This window comes from Corvus hawaiiensis, chromosome 13 (assembly GCF_020740725.1).
Source record: "Corvus hawaiiensis isolate bCorHaw1 chromosome 13, bCorHaw1.pri.cur, whole genome shotgun sequence".
Lineage (NCBI taxonomy): Eukaryota > Metazoa > Chordata > Aves > Passeriformes > Corvidae > Corvus > Corvus hawaiiensis.
The window spans coordinates 21,432,301-21,446,585 of record NC_063225.1 but is presented as its reverse complement, the minus strand read 5'-3'; the positions used below and the strand labels follow the sequence as shown (position 1 = coordinate 21,446,585).

At 47.7% G+C, this 14,285-nt stretch overlaps 1 protein-coding gene across 12 annotated transcripts in view; it reads right to left on the bottom strand.

Annotated features, from left to right (window-relative positions):
• The window catches only part of MYO9A (myosin IXA), a 176,072-nt gene that overhangs the window by 83,079 nt on the left and 78,708 nt on the right, over positions 1–14,285 (bottom strand). For all 12 annotated transcript variants that reach the window (XM_048317888.1, XM_048317887.1, XM_048317894.1 and 9 more), the window contains one exon: positions 8,781–8,870. In XM_048317888.1, coding sequence (XP_048173845.1) covers positions 8,781–8,870 — 90 coding nt within the window. The remainder of the gene's footprint in view (positions 1–8,780; positions 8,871–14,285) is intronic.

Genomic DNA, 14,285 nt, shown 5'->3' with positions numbered 1-14,285 from the left:
GCTCTTCAAAGGGCTCCTGCTGAGCTCCTCACGTTAATAACCCTGGTGACAACGAGTCTCCTCAGCTAATGGGCTTTGGGATAAGTAGGTGCTTCCAGCAGTTCTGCTGCTTTCTATTCCATTAAGTGTCCCTGTCCTCATACCTCAGGAAATTTTCATTTCTTCATGCTATTAATTATTTTGTCTCCGTCCCACTTTTTCTCCTTGAATATTTTCAAGCTCGTGATTAATTGCAGTTATGATCTTTCCTTTGTTGGTTTTTTTTTAACATCTTAGGTAATGTTCTGCCATTTGGCCCTGGAACTCCATTCCTTCTCCTTTATAATGGGCTGGAAAAGGCATCAGCCAGTCCCACCACAAGGATATAGAGAATGAACCATCACTTGGTTCCTTGCTGTAATGAAATACTTTTTTCCTCTCATTACAGTTCACTCCACAAGGCTTCTCTACCTTGTGTCTCTGCCAATTAACTGTTACTGGGCTGAAAATTAGGTGTTTGTGCTGAAAATGAAATGTTCTCCCCGATTTAAAGTCCCTAACACAGCAGAGTTTATCATCCCAAATAACCCTCCTGTGATAGTCATTCCAAGTGTCTTGTATTCCTCAGCAAAAATTCATCCCAGGTAAAGAAGGTCCAGGCAAAGTGACACTTGGTGACATGGAAAAATAACATCTAATGGTTTTGTGGCACCAGAAGAGAAAGATGTGCCTGCTCCACCACTCCTGGGCAAAGGTTCTCTCCTCTCCCCTTCTCCCAAAGGACACAAATCCAACTCTGCTCCCACTCCAAGAAGTCTCTCTGGCTCTGCTGAGCCAGCACAGACCCAGGGACAACAAACATGAGAGGATGAAAGGACAAAGAAAGCAAAGCTGTGGAGTCCTCAGCAAATGCTGCCAGAAGACCTGGACTTCCCTGTCCTGCTTTGTTGTCACCCAAAGCACAAGGTTCAATGATTGTCACCCCCTGCCTAACCCTGCACATCTCAGATTGTCAGGAGACTGAATATTTTGGTTTGTAAATCTGACCTGAATTGCATCACTGCTTTTCTGACTAATCATGAGCTGACTTCACATGGACTTACAGCTGCACCTGTTTATGCAGAATAAAAAGCATTTCACAGATTTAGTTGTAATTTGGGTGCTCTGGACACAGTCCCAGGACAGTTCCATGGTGACCTTCCATGGCCACGTAACAACAGCACGGAGCACCTGGCTGCTGAAGGGCATCTGGCCATTGAACAAGGACATGATCATGGAATGCCAGGCAGGTTTGAGCTCGAAGGGACCTTCAAGGTCATTCAGTGCCACCCCCTGCCATGGGCAGGGACACCTTCCACTGTCCCAGGCTGCTCCAAGCCCCATCCAGCCTGGCCTTGGGCACTGCCAGGGATCCAGGGGCAGCCCCAGCTGCTCTGGGCACCCTGTGCCAGGGCCTGCCCACCCTCACAGCCAGGAATTTCTTCCCAATATCCCATCCATCCCTGCCCTCTGGCAGTGGGAAGCCATTCCCTGGGTCCTGTCCCTCCATCCTTTGTCCCCAGTCCCTCTGCAGCTCTCCTGGAGCCCCTTTAGGCCCTGCCAGGGGCTCTGAGCTCTCCCTGGAGCCTTCTCCTCTCCAGGTGAGCACCCCCAGCTCTCCCAGCCTGGCTCCAGAGCAGAGGGGCTCCAGTCCTCAGAGCATCTCCGTGGCTTCCTCTGGGCTCTCTCCAGCAGCTCCAGGTCCTTCTGCTGTTGGCCCCAGGGCTGGGGCAGCTCTGCAGGTGGGGCCTCATGAGAGCAAAGCAGAGGGGCAGAATCCCCCCCTCCCCTGCTGCCCAGGTTATGGGGGCAGTTCGGGGCTGCTGGCCCAACATCTGCCCCCCAACACCTGCTTGCACTGCCTTGCTGGAGGGACAACCCAGTCCCTTTCAGTTCCTCTGAGTTTTCAGACACCCTTTTCCCACTTACAATTCTGAACACACAGTCAGTTAAATACAGGGCATGTTTATAGTGATACTCATCACTTCAAACAACCAGCTCCCAACAGCTCTCCAGAACTAAAGAAAGGCAAGAATCAGCTCAGTTGTTGCCCAAGAACTTGTATCACAGCTTTTATTTCCCTTCTGCTGCACAGTTTCACATCAGATTTCTCCCAGAAGTGTGAATTAATTCGCTTTCTAACCCTTAGGGTAAAATGTCCTTGATCACAAATGGCTTAAAATTATAAAGATCTATTAAAATGATGTCTATTAGCAAAGTCACTTGCTTAAGAAATACCAGCCAAGTTAAATGAATTGAAAACAGCATGGACATTTTTTTTCCTGGAGTAATGTAAAGGAAAAGGTCACTAACAGATGTATTTACTTTGATAATGAGTTCTTCCTCATTGGATAAAGAACAGGGAAAAAAATGCAGAGACTGGTGAAAAACAGACAAGCAGGTGCTGGACACCAGCCTGACAAACAGAACAGATGGGATGGAAACCGGGCAGGGATGGCTGGGGAGCTTGGCCACAGGCTCATCTCCAGCACGATGGAAAGGGGATGGAACCACCAGCCAAGATGGATTTGAGCGAGGTAAATGAGTGGATGAGTCAAGGCACACTCTAATGGCCTTGGAGCCCTGCAGTGAGCAGAGACGGACAAAACCTGAATTCCTTGGATTATTTAGATAGAAGCAGGAAGACAGATGTGGCCCAGCAGGGCAATTCCTCACATGGATTAAGATGATACTCAGATTACAAACAGAGAAAGATTTTTAACAGCCCTCAAGCTCTCCCCAAAGATGTGACTGAAGTGCTCTGCTCCCGCATGTTTCCTACCAAACACCAGTTAGGTCACTTGATATTTAGCGCATCTGGATTTTTTCTTTTAAATACCTGAACTGTGGCTTGTGAAACTTTCCTACCTCAGTGTTAACGGCAAAAATGCACATAATAATATATGAAAAAATACCCCAGAGTCTGGAGTTGAGGGGCACTTTGGGGAAGACAACAGCAACCCACAGCATGCTACTTTGCTGCCACTAAAACCCCATTTTTCCCTGTTTCAGCTACGTGCCTACTGTATTTTACCTTCTCAAGGAGAAGATGGCTGTGGCTACAGAGATGCCCAATGTTCAAGACAGATCTGAATCAAAATAGTCCAATCACCCCTACCACCACGGATGGCTCTGTTGCTCCCATAGCCTTTTCCAAGGGTCCTTCCCATTGCTAAACGAAGTGGAATTCTCCAGCTCGCTGTTACCAAACACTGCACTGTGATTTCTCTGGAAACCCATGAAGTGCTGCTGGCTCCATTAATGCACCATCTCGCTCCTGATAAAGTCTTTGGCAGCTGTTTTGCACAACAGCCCAAGACCTCAGCACACAAGTGCAGCCTTTCATGTCGGTGCAGCTTTTTTCCTAAGTTTATCTATGGCCTAAAGCTTCCAAACCTTTGCGCTCGCCCGAACTGCGCAGTCGTTTCAAACACTGCATTAAAACACCATCCAGTGCTATAAAAGGAAAAATGGATGGTTCCAGGAGGCAGCTCCGTGGCAGATGAGCCAGTGTGGCTCAGGAGATAAGAGGCAGCTGCCAGAGATGAATATAAGCATTATTTATGGATGTGGTGTGGTTGATTTCCAGAGGCGTCGGAGGTGCAGCCAGGGAGGATGGCAGCTCCCCTGCAGGGTCTCAGATCAAGCCCATGTTTGCCATCGGTGCCACAGCCACGAGAGGCAGAACAAAGCAGTGTTGATTTTTCCCCGCAAAACCAGATCTCTCCTGGATTGCCCTGTCCTTAATTTCAGAAAGAGCTGCAGCTCCAGTGACACAGGGATGTACTCGAATGGTAATAGCATGCTCAGACACAAGCTCTTCTCAATAAACCATGAGGTACTGCTTGATGAGAAGAGCTGATGGCACATTATGCTTTGTAGGGTCTTCCTGAAGAACCACATGCTCATCCCATAATCCCTGTAACATCCCAAGGACGGGCACTGATTACACACCAAGAATCAATGGATCCCACCCTGGAGTTTGGTTCACAACTATTTATTTGCTCCTATGGCCCTGCTCGAGCAGGTGCTGCTGCCACACACCTTGAACGCTCCTGGGTAAAATAAAGTAAAACGAAATCTCCTCTGTTCTGGGAAGAATTTGCTCAGCTGAAGACGATGGCACCAGCGGCGCACAGGAGGCACCGACTGTAATTGCTGGAATCCTACCTCCTCACTGGACTTCAGCGTTACATTTAACCTGATTTAGATCAAAGACCCACAGACTGGCTTGAGTTGGGAGGGATCTTAAAGCCCATCCCATGCAACCCCCTGCCATGGGCAGGGACACCTTCCACTGTCCCAGGCTGCTCCAAGCCCCATCCAACCTGGCCTTGGACACTGCCAGGGATCCAGGGGCAGCCACAGCTGCTCTGGGCACCCTGTGCCAGGGCCTCCCCACCCTCAGAGGGAGGAATTCCTCCCCAGGATCCCATCTAACCCTGCCCTCTGGCAGTGGGAAGCCATTTCCCCATGTCCTGTTACTCCAGGCCCTTGTAAAAAGTCACTCTGGAGCCTTCTTGTAGGCCCCCTTTAGGCACTGGAATCCAGTCCTTGGATCCTTCAACATCATCCAGCAGAATAATTATTTGTGGGCAAGAATCAAAAAGTCTTAACTTTATTAAAAGAATCACAGAGTTGACGAAGTCAGTATTTCTGCCTAACTTTAAAATGGCACATTATTCCTGAGGGAAACACCCAGCTCAGCTCCTGGGGCAAAGCCACCAAGAGAAGTCCTAAGAGAGGAAGTACGATATGAACAAACAGAGAGGAGGTGGTTGCCAGTTGCAACTTCTCCTTCAACACTGCAGGCTTCTAGCTGCTGGGAGAAGAGGAGGCTCTGGGGAGAGCTCAGAGCCCCTTGCAGGGCCTGAAGGGGCTCCAGGAGAGCTGCAGAGGGACTGGGGACAAAGGATGGAGGGACAGGACCCAGGGAATGGCTTCCCACTGCCAGAGGGAAGGGATGGATGGGATCTTGGGAAGGAATTGTTCCCTGTGAGGGTGGGCAGGCCCTGGCACAGGGTGCCCAGAGCAGCTGTGGCTGCCCCTGGATCCCTGGAAGTGTCCAAGGCCAGACTGGACAGGGCTTGGAGCACCCTGGGCTAGTGGAGGGTGTCACTGCCCATGGCAGGGGGTGGAATGGGATGAGCTTTATGGTCCCTCCTAACTCAAACCCGTCTGTGATTCCATGATGTCCATCCACGAGTTGTCCCCACTTTGCAGCACCTTTTACCCAAAACATGCCAGAATAAAAGATGTAGTTTACCCAAATTACTGCAAGGATGAACAGAATCAGAAAGAGTCAGCCTGGTATCAATTCACAACTGAAGGAGAATGCTTCAAGCAAGCTGCCAAGCGTTCAAACCACTGTTTCTAAAAAAAAAAGCCCCAAACCACAGGACTGTGTTTCCAATCAGCACACAACAAGAAGGCAGGAGCGCACAGCCAGCCAGGAATGTGACATCACTGCAAATCCAACAAAGGCGGCCTCTCCGTGAGCTTCGGGACTGCAGCTCGGGAAGGGGAGGAGAAAAGGCTTGGCTTGGACAATCAGCCTCCAACCTCAGCCCCGATGCCTCCAGAACACTAAAGGCAAGGATCCCTTCAGGCCAACTCTGCCCATTCGAGACTGTTAAGGGGGATGACAGCTGTCACAGCAGGACCCTGAGGGCATAGATCTCTCGGGAGCCAGGCTGGGATCACGGAATGATCACACTCGCTTTCCATGAAAAGCATTTCTGCGTGGAGTTGTCATCTCCACATCCTCCAGCACTGATGAAAAGGATTGGCAAATATCAGCCCCTGTGCCGAGCATGGAAAATGGAACACTGCAGAACGGAGCAGATGCCCCAGGGAACCTCATCAAAGCTCAAAACCCATCCCGAACTTAAGATCTCAAAGCTTTTTATGTGGAATCCCAGACTGGTTTGGGCTGGAAGGGACCTTAAAGCTCATCTCAATCCACCCCCTGCCGTGGGCAGGGACACCTTCCACTAGACCAGGCTGCTCCAAGCCCCATCCACCCTGGCCTTGGACATTTCGAGAGATGTGGCATCTACCACCTCTCTTGCAACCTGAAGATTGGTAGATCTGACCTGCTCTTCTTGATGGTGTAAAGAAGCAAGGACATGCCAAAATGACATTATCCAATCCTTTTTTTGAGAGCCATTAGAGCAGAGTCTTTTCCACACAAATTCCACTGAAACTTTCAGCGTACCAACCTGTGAAAAACCCCTCAGGCATCTGAAGAATAAAGTAGCTGCTGTATCCATCAGGAAAGGCAGCTGCCTGTGAGCTACAGAGGTCGTGGTGGGAGAGCCATGTCTGCAAATCCTGAAACCCTCAACGGCTCCATCCATTGGAGCCAACTATAATGCTCCTTTGTTAAATACACAGGAATAACCAGCCTGTGGGTTCCCAGGAGTCCAGTGAGTCATGAGTGCGGATTATCAGACATCAATAGCCTTTGTGAAGTCCCAAAATGTCAAATGAATCCCATTCTTCCTTCCTGATTCAGACAGATCTGAATTTAAGTCACTCCTCCTGCTCCCTGAGCCAGAGGAAGACCAGGAGAAGGCCTCTTACCACGGGGAGGTTCCAGTTGGAGCATCTCAAATTCTGCTCTGTGAGCAGTGAACCTGCTCCCAGAGTGAGGTCACTGCTGGATAAAATTTGGTGGTCAGGATGCTGATGATGTAAGGAGGTGAACAAAAAGCTCATTGGGAGGTGCTCATCTTAACACAATTCACAGCTTCTTCCAAAACGATTTTGTCACAGAGATCACATCAACCATTCCCAAAGGAGCCTTGTGCTCCTCTGTGTTCCCCCACTGCCACCACATCCCGATCGTTCCTTTCTTCTACTGATACTGGTCACAAACCTTTCTAAGGAGACACCTGAGATTTGGGAGCAGCCATATCACCAAAAACATTTTGGAAAGCACTTGAGGAACTCATGCTGAGCCACTCTAGGTTTAAAGAGGTTTCTTCCAGCTCAACAGAAAGAGCATCAAGGTAAGACTGTCCCCAGCTGTGTCAGTACACTACAGGTGTTGGGCAGCAGGCCAAGGGAGGGGATTCTGCCCCTGTGCCCCTGTGCTCAGGTGAGATCCCACCCGCAGAGCTGCCCCAGCCCTGGGGCCAGCACAGGGAGGACGTGGAGCTGCTGGAGAGAGCCCAGAGAAGGCACGAGGGTGACCAGAGGAATGGAGCAGCTCTTGTGTGAGGAAAGGCTGAGAGAACTGGGATTGTTCAGCCTGGAGAAGGCTCCAGGGCCTGAAAGGGCTCCAAGGGAGCTGGAGAGGGACTGGGGACAAGGGCCTGGAGGGACTTTGGACAAGAGGGAATGGCTTCAGACTGACAGAGAGTAGGATTAGATGGGATATTAGGAAGAAATTATTCCTGGGGAGGGTGGGCAGGCCCTGGCACAGGGTGCCCAGAGAAGCTGCGGCTGCCCCGTCCCTTGCAGTGTTCCAGGCCAGGTTGGACGGGGCTTGGAGCAGCCTGGTCCACTGGCAGGTGTCCCTGCCCACGGCAGGAGCCTGGAACAAGATCATCTTTAGGGTCCCTTCCAAACCAGACCACTCTGTGATACCATGATTCTAAGGACCCTCCAGCAGAAGAGTGCTTTTAGCTCAGTTCTGAACTTTCCTAGCCATTTTTTTTAAGTCTGTGCCCAAAATACAGGAAGAAAGTAGAAACACCACATTGATTAAATGTCCATCACAAAGACCCAGTGAGAGCCCTTGTGTGCCCTTTGTTAGGGGACATTCCTCTTTTGCACAAACACAACACTTCACTTCTAAAGATGAAAGCTCAGTAACAGTTTCTGAGTTTAAACACACCCTCAGAGTGGGAGAAAAGATACTTTTTTTTCCCTCTTGGAAAAAGGAGTCACAATATCTCCAGCTGACCCCAGTGACAACACAATGTGTTTACTTATTTGTGACACAACAGGCTGCTCTTGAGACGCTACTCAAGGTGCTGTAAATTCTCACACAACCCTACAACAAGAGGAAATGGAGGGACCAAGCGCGGTGGGATGCTCAGTGTTCCTAATCTGGGGGATACAAGAAGATTACAGGCAGAAACAGCCAAAACAAGTAGTTCAGCAGAACAGAACTTATGTGTTTTGAATAATGTAAGAGGAAAAAAAAGTTTTCTCTTTACCAGACACAGAACAGAATTCAGAATTCCTGAAAATCACATTTAGATCCCATATAACTACACTGGAGTCTGAGGGCAGCTAATGGAGCTGTGGGTGCTCCAAAGCATCACACAAGGGCCCAGGTTGTGAGGGGTCTGAGGAAAAGCTAGTGGGAATCTCCTCTGGAGATCTGCAGCTCCTGCTGTACAAGAACCACCACTAACACAGGCACTCCAGAAGGCAGTAAAAATCTCCTGGAGTCTTGGGTCAGCACTCTGCTGTGGATGAATCGGTGCTCCAGCTCAAGGAATGACATCTGGAGACAAACACCTGGAGCACACACACACACACAGCAATGCACAGCTCTGCTTTGGACAGCTCTCACACAGCCACAAGCAATGAAAGCCCTTACAAACCATCAGAATAAAGCACAAACCTGCCTTCCAGGAATGGCATAAAAGAAAAGTCAATCATTTCCTAGATTAGGACACCCATTAGCTTCTCCTCTGTTATTTTGACTTAATAAATAAAAACTGAAAGAAACTCTGAGTGTGCATCTCAAAGTATTGAAAACCATTGCAAGAGCTGCCTTTTAATAACAAACATCATGTACTGACCTCTGCCAATTTGTATGGTAAGATCAGCTTCTCTCCCACTGTCACTGTCTTTCTGGTCACCAGGGCCTCAAACAGCATCTCTTCTTTCACCTAAAACAAAAGTACTGATGTTAATGATTATTCTAGGAATCTTTTTTAATTTTAAATCCAGTTTAAAAAACCGCTAACATTTAAACTTAAAAAAACCCTAAAATTCGGTGTAAACACATTCAAATTTCAAAATTTAATTAAAAAGAAATAATTAAACCACTTTTGCCAGCCCTTGCAGAGTTAAGTGCAATGGGTAAAAACATGCCATTGGGAGGAGCCAACTCAGCACATAAATCCAGCATCAGAAACCCAACACCAGGGTGTTCAAAGGAACCTGATTTTCTGCATTCAGGCATCCCAGTTGCAGCAATTTCCCATTGGTTTCCTTATTCCCGGTGGTGCTCCTCCCTCCCACACTTTTTCTTGGCAAAATAAGTCAACTTTCTAGTGTTGTCAAGATGAAATCATACAAATTACTCCAGAATAAGCCAAGCAGTATCATCAGTTTCAGAGCCATCCAAGTGAAGGAGGTTTTTTTTGGTGCTTTTCAGGGTGGGGAGGAGTCAGAAGGAGGAAGAAACCCTTGGAAAAGCACCTGATATTTACTTTGCTATTGGCACTTGATGTTTACTCCCTAAAGCCCCAGCTCCTGGCAGGGTGACAGTCTCCAATCAGCCCTCACAGGTTTGCAGAACAAAAATCAGTTGTGCAAACACAGACACTTCAGCAAAGAGGAAAACGGTGCTGACAAATTAAGTGGTACCTGCAACTGTTGGGAAAAAGCCACTTTTGCAATCAGTTTCAAGACCCTTTTGCTTTGAGGTGCCCTGGAGGAATTCAGAAGGTGTCCTCTCTCCCAGAATACGTCAGACAGACCTAAAGACTTTGAGTCATTGACTGATCTTCACTAAATTTCCAACTCAAAAAAGACACCATGAGTCTGGGTGAAAATCGTGGAGCCCGGAATTAATGGATGTGGATTGATACAGAGATGCTGCACTGAAGTCCCTACAAACTGCTTATCCCACCCAAAGGACTCCATGCAGACACCAGACCTCCTCTGGACATCTCTGATGGAGACCGAAATCCACATTCCTGAAGCCATCCCAGGCCATATTTTTATCACAGGGAAACCATTTATGATTTGATATGGAAAATGGGAAATGTGGTGGTCTTACAATTGGAGTCAATGATCTTAGAGGTCTTTTCCAACCAAAACAATTCTATGATTGTATGCACTTTGACTTAATGGTTTAATCCAGGAATTAGTATGAAGAGGAAATGCAAACAAGACAGTGGAAGGTCAGAAATCTCACAAACCATTGCAATAATGATGCCCTTCTATACAAAAATCTCCTTCTGCCAAAGCTACTATCGTGGGAGTCTCCCTGACAAAATCCAGGGCGTTTTTATGTAACTGATTCTTCCTGCAACAAGAACTTGTTGCTGTGGAAATCAGAACCCATCAAGTCACCTGTATATGATGTCAGCAAGGTCTCTGTCATTGGAAATGGCACTTCAAGGTTCATTTCTTTTGTGCTCCGCACCACTCAGGAGCCCCCAGTTCCTACAATCCGATTTTACCTTCCAAAATCAAGCAGGGAAAAAAAGAATGTCCTGGTTCATCCAGAGATCCACAGCAAGATTTCACATTTGGTTTCTATTCCTCTACATTCACCAAAAGATGTGATTTTTGTAATTTTCCAGCAGCTCTCGACGGCAGGACCATCGGCTGCTCTCCCTCCACTGCACGACTTGGAAAAAGAGTGAATTTCACACCATCCATTATCCCACTTCAGGGGTGCTGCAAACCCGCAGCCGGCACGCCGGCTTTTCTTAATTATCCAAGGCAACAAGGCAGAGGGCTGTCAGATGGTTCCTAATCAAAACAGTCCAAAGAAGTATTCCTCAACAACATAAATGCTTCCAAGTCCCAGATTTGTCAGCAAACACAGGGGTTTTAAGCAATTTAAACAACTAGCCATGCCACCCCTCACCATCCCCATCTCATGGTCACTCTGGTTCCTTCTCCCCGTGCTCTCTGGATGGAGGGAACCTGTGGATGTGCATCCTTCATCTCCTGACCCGGGGAGATCCCATCAAAGCATCTTCTTGCACAAAAACACTCTTGGCAAGGATGGGAATGCAATCCCTGCATCTCCCCAGGCCTCTGCCTGCAATTACCACCCAGTGGAGCTTGATCTTGATTCCTTCATCGCCTCTGATGAACTCCACGGGTGCAGCCAAATCATCCTAATTTTCACTCAAGGTCACAGCGTGGAGGTAGCTGACTCCTGCTGCCAGGGAGGAGCCACTGGAGCTTTCTAAAGATAAACTCAGCACATGCCGATGACTAAGGACATGGAGATACTTACAGCTTCCCCACATCCTACACTTCCTCCTCCAGTAAGCGTGAAACACTAAAACAGGGACACCCCTTGGGGCAGAGTAGCAAAGAGGAGAACACCACTAACTCCTTTACTTTGTGCCCTGGGAGTTTCGCTCTTAGGTCACATTTCACAGATTTTTCCTTCCTGGTGCTAAAGGGCATGGCCTGCTCTCCCTCCTAAACATGGCCTGCAGGAGTTTAGATCTTAATTACAGGGACAAAACGCAGATTTAAGACTTCATTGCCACAAGTGGGCCCAGAGAGGGCTCCAGGAGCCAGTGAAGGGTGACCGGCAGTGCCACGGCTGGGAACGTCAGCGGAGCATGGCGGGAGCAGGGAGCCGGCAAGGGCTGGGCTGGAGCCAAGGCAGGCAGAGACTGCTCCTCCAGGAATGCTGGGTATTATGTTAGAGCAGCTGAAGGAAAATGAACATTTCCAACTGGAGAGCAAGAAAACATCAGGTTTTGTCTCTCCTCCCATATTTGAGAAAGGGATTACAGCGCTGAGTGCTCGCTCTAAAGATGCCTCGTGTGGAGTAACAGAAAGTAAGTTCAGATTTCTATCAGCTCTTCTTGGAAAAGAGCTGAACCTTTTCCTCAGACTTTCCTTCAAATAACCAGAGAGTTAGAAAGGATGTGAGGGAATGGCTGGAGCTGTGTCAGGGAGGTTTAGGCTGGATATTGGGAAAAGGTTCTTCCCCTAGAGGGTGCTGGGCACTGCCCAGGCTCCCCAGGGAATGGGCACAGCCCCCGAGGCTGCCAGAGCTCCAGGAGCGTTTGGACAACGCTCCCAGGGACAGGGTGGGATTGTTGGGGTGTCTGTGCAGAGCCTGTGTCTGTGAAGGGCCTGGAGTTGCACTCAATGGTACTTGTGGATCCCTTCCAACTCAGCATATTCTGTCATTCTCTGAAGTTTTCTGACTCTAGTTCTGGCTCAAAACTTTGCATCCGATGAAGATGTCCCTGCTCATTGCAGGGGACAGTGTTGGACCAGATGAACTTCGGAGGTCACTTCCAACCCCAATTATTCTGTAATTCTACCAAACATCATCCGGAAAACAGATCCAGAAGAAAAAGCTGGAAGCGAGCACTGTCTGCTTCATAATCCTCACCCCCTCCCCAGTTAATTTGCAAGACATTTATCACAGGAGGAGCCCCAGCGCCTGTGGGATCCCTCTGGGAAGCTGAAGGCCGTTCTTTAGTGGAAGAAGAACTTGAGAACATAAATCTCTTGCAGAGGCCAACTTTAGTTCCAAACACAAATGTGCACTGGGAGATCTGGCAAAACTACTTTAGGGCACTTGATAACTTGTATTTACCTTTATTTGCGTTGAGGCTGGTTACCTAGACCTAAAAACTGAATAGAAAACTGCTCCACTGAGCAAAGCCAGAATTTATCTCCTTTCTCAATGCTCCATCCATGGAAATAATTTCCCATATTAGTAAGCACACACAATTAAAATGTTTCTGCTCTTCCAATGGAAAACAAAAAGTCTCTTTTAAGGTTAACTAGATAATCTCTAATATATTATTTTTGTTAATAAGCCCACAAATGAGCTTTTCCAATCTTTTCCCCCAGAAACACAAAGGTTTCACCCAGTTTTACACAACCCTCTATGATTTCTGCCCAGGCCCTGGGATATTTGCAGCGCTTGCACAGGACTCCACGTCTGCTTGATCCATCAGGCAGCCTTGACATCACTCCCCGGCACAGCATTTCAGCAGAGTTTAAACAAAGGCCCTGAAAAACCTGCCAAAAGCATCACATAATCCACACGCTATGTCTATTCCTGAAAAAAAAATGGAATCAGGGTTTTACTGTAAATGAAACAATGATCTGCAGAGTCTGGCCAAAATTCTATATTGCAGTTTGCTGTTTCAACAAATGCTGCTCTGGATGGTTTAATAAAGCAAAACCATATTGGACGGGGTTGCTGGTATCTAAGAAAAAGCAAATCCATCACAGATCATCATCTCCTCCCAGATTCCTTCAAAAATCCCTGTTTTAGCTTCATTTGATAGGGACACAGATCTCACTACACAGAGGGAGGATAGTTGAGCAGGGTGTTGCATAACTGGTGCAGCAGGCAAATTCCCCCAGTTGTCCTTAGAGCTTCCAACACAAACCAACCAGCTCACAAGAACTTGGACCAGATTTCCCTTTGCTGTGGGAGAAGACCTTAGTTTTGCCTAAGTTTTTAATTTCAGCCAGGCTGATGGTTCCCCTCCTGCCCTTGGAGGCTACATCCCCACCGGAGCCATGCCGGAGCACCTCTGCATCCCCTCGTGGCTGCTCTCAGAGATTGCCAACCTAGCTCCAGCTGGATTTTTTCCTTCTCTTCTCCATGTCAAATCCTTGACTGAACAAATCCAATGAGTCATTTGAGTATAAAAATCAAATGTTGATTTCTTGGGGAACCAGCAGTTTCCCCAAGATAAGGAAGTATCAGAACAACACAGTTTCTTCCATCCATTTGCTGTGCTCAGGATGGTCCCACCAAGCAGTTGGTGACCACAGGAAAGGAAGTTCAACTCCTTGTCAACTCATATTACTTTTATTCTGACATGATTTTTCAGCTATTAGTGTCCAATGCCAAGATCTGGAGAGGGGATTATCAACTTTTTCAAGCCAATTCATAATTTTAGAAACAATGGGAAAAGCAAAAGTGTTCAGTGACCACAAAAAAAAAAAGTTAAATGTTTTAACGAGTATTTTAGGTCTCTGGCTGAGAAGAATTCATTACACTCAATGTGGAGAGTTGTAAGTAGCCAACTAATGAATAAAGAGTGGTGGCTGCTCTTTGTAATGATGTTTGAACCCTTTGGTTCTCCCTTTGAGTCAAACCTGAATAAGCAGCAGCATCTGTTGAGGTCTGCAAAGAGAAATGTGGCATTTCAGAAAGGGAAATCAAGTCTGAAAATGAAATCATTGGCTTTTTTCAGCTGATTTCAGTGGGTCTGTTGAAAGGTTTACACCTGGAGGCAGCAAACGTTTCCAGTTCCAGGATCAATTATCACCGAAATGCAACTGAAGGGACAAACACCACCACTTACCCAAACCCAGTGATGTACTTCATCAGATCCCAC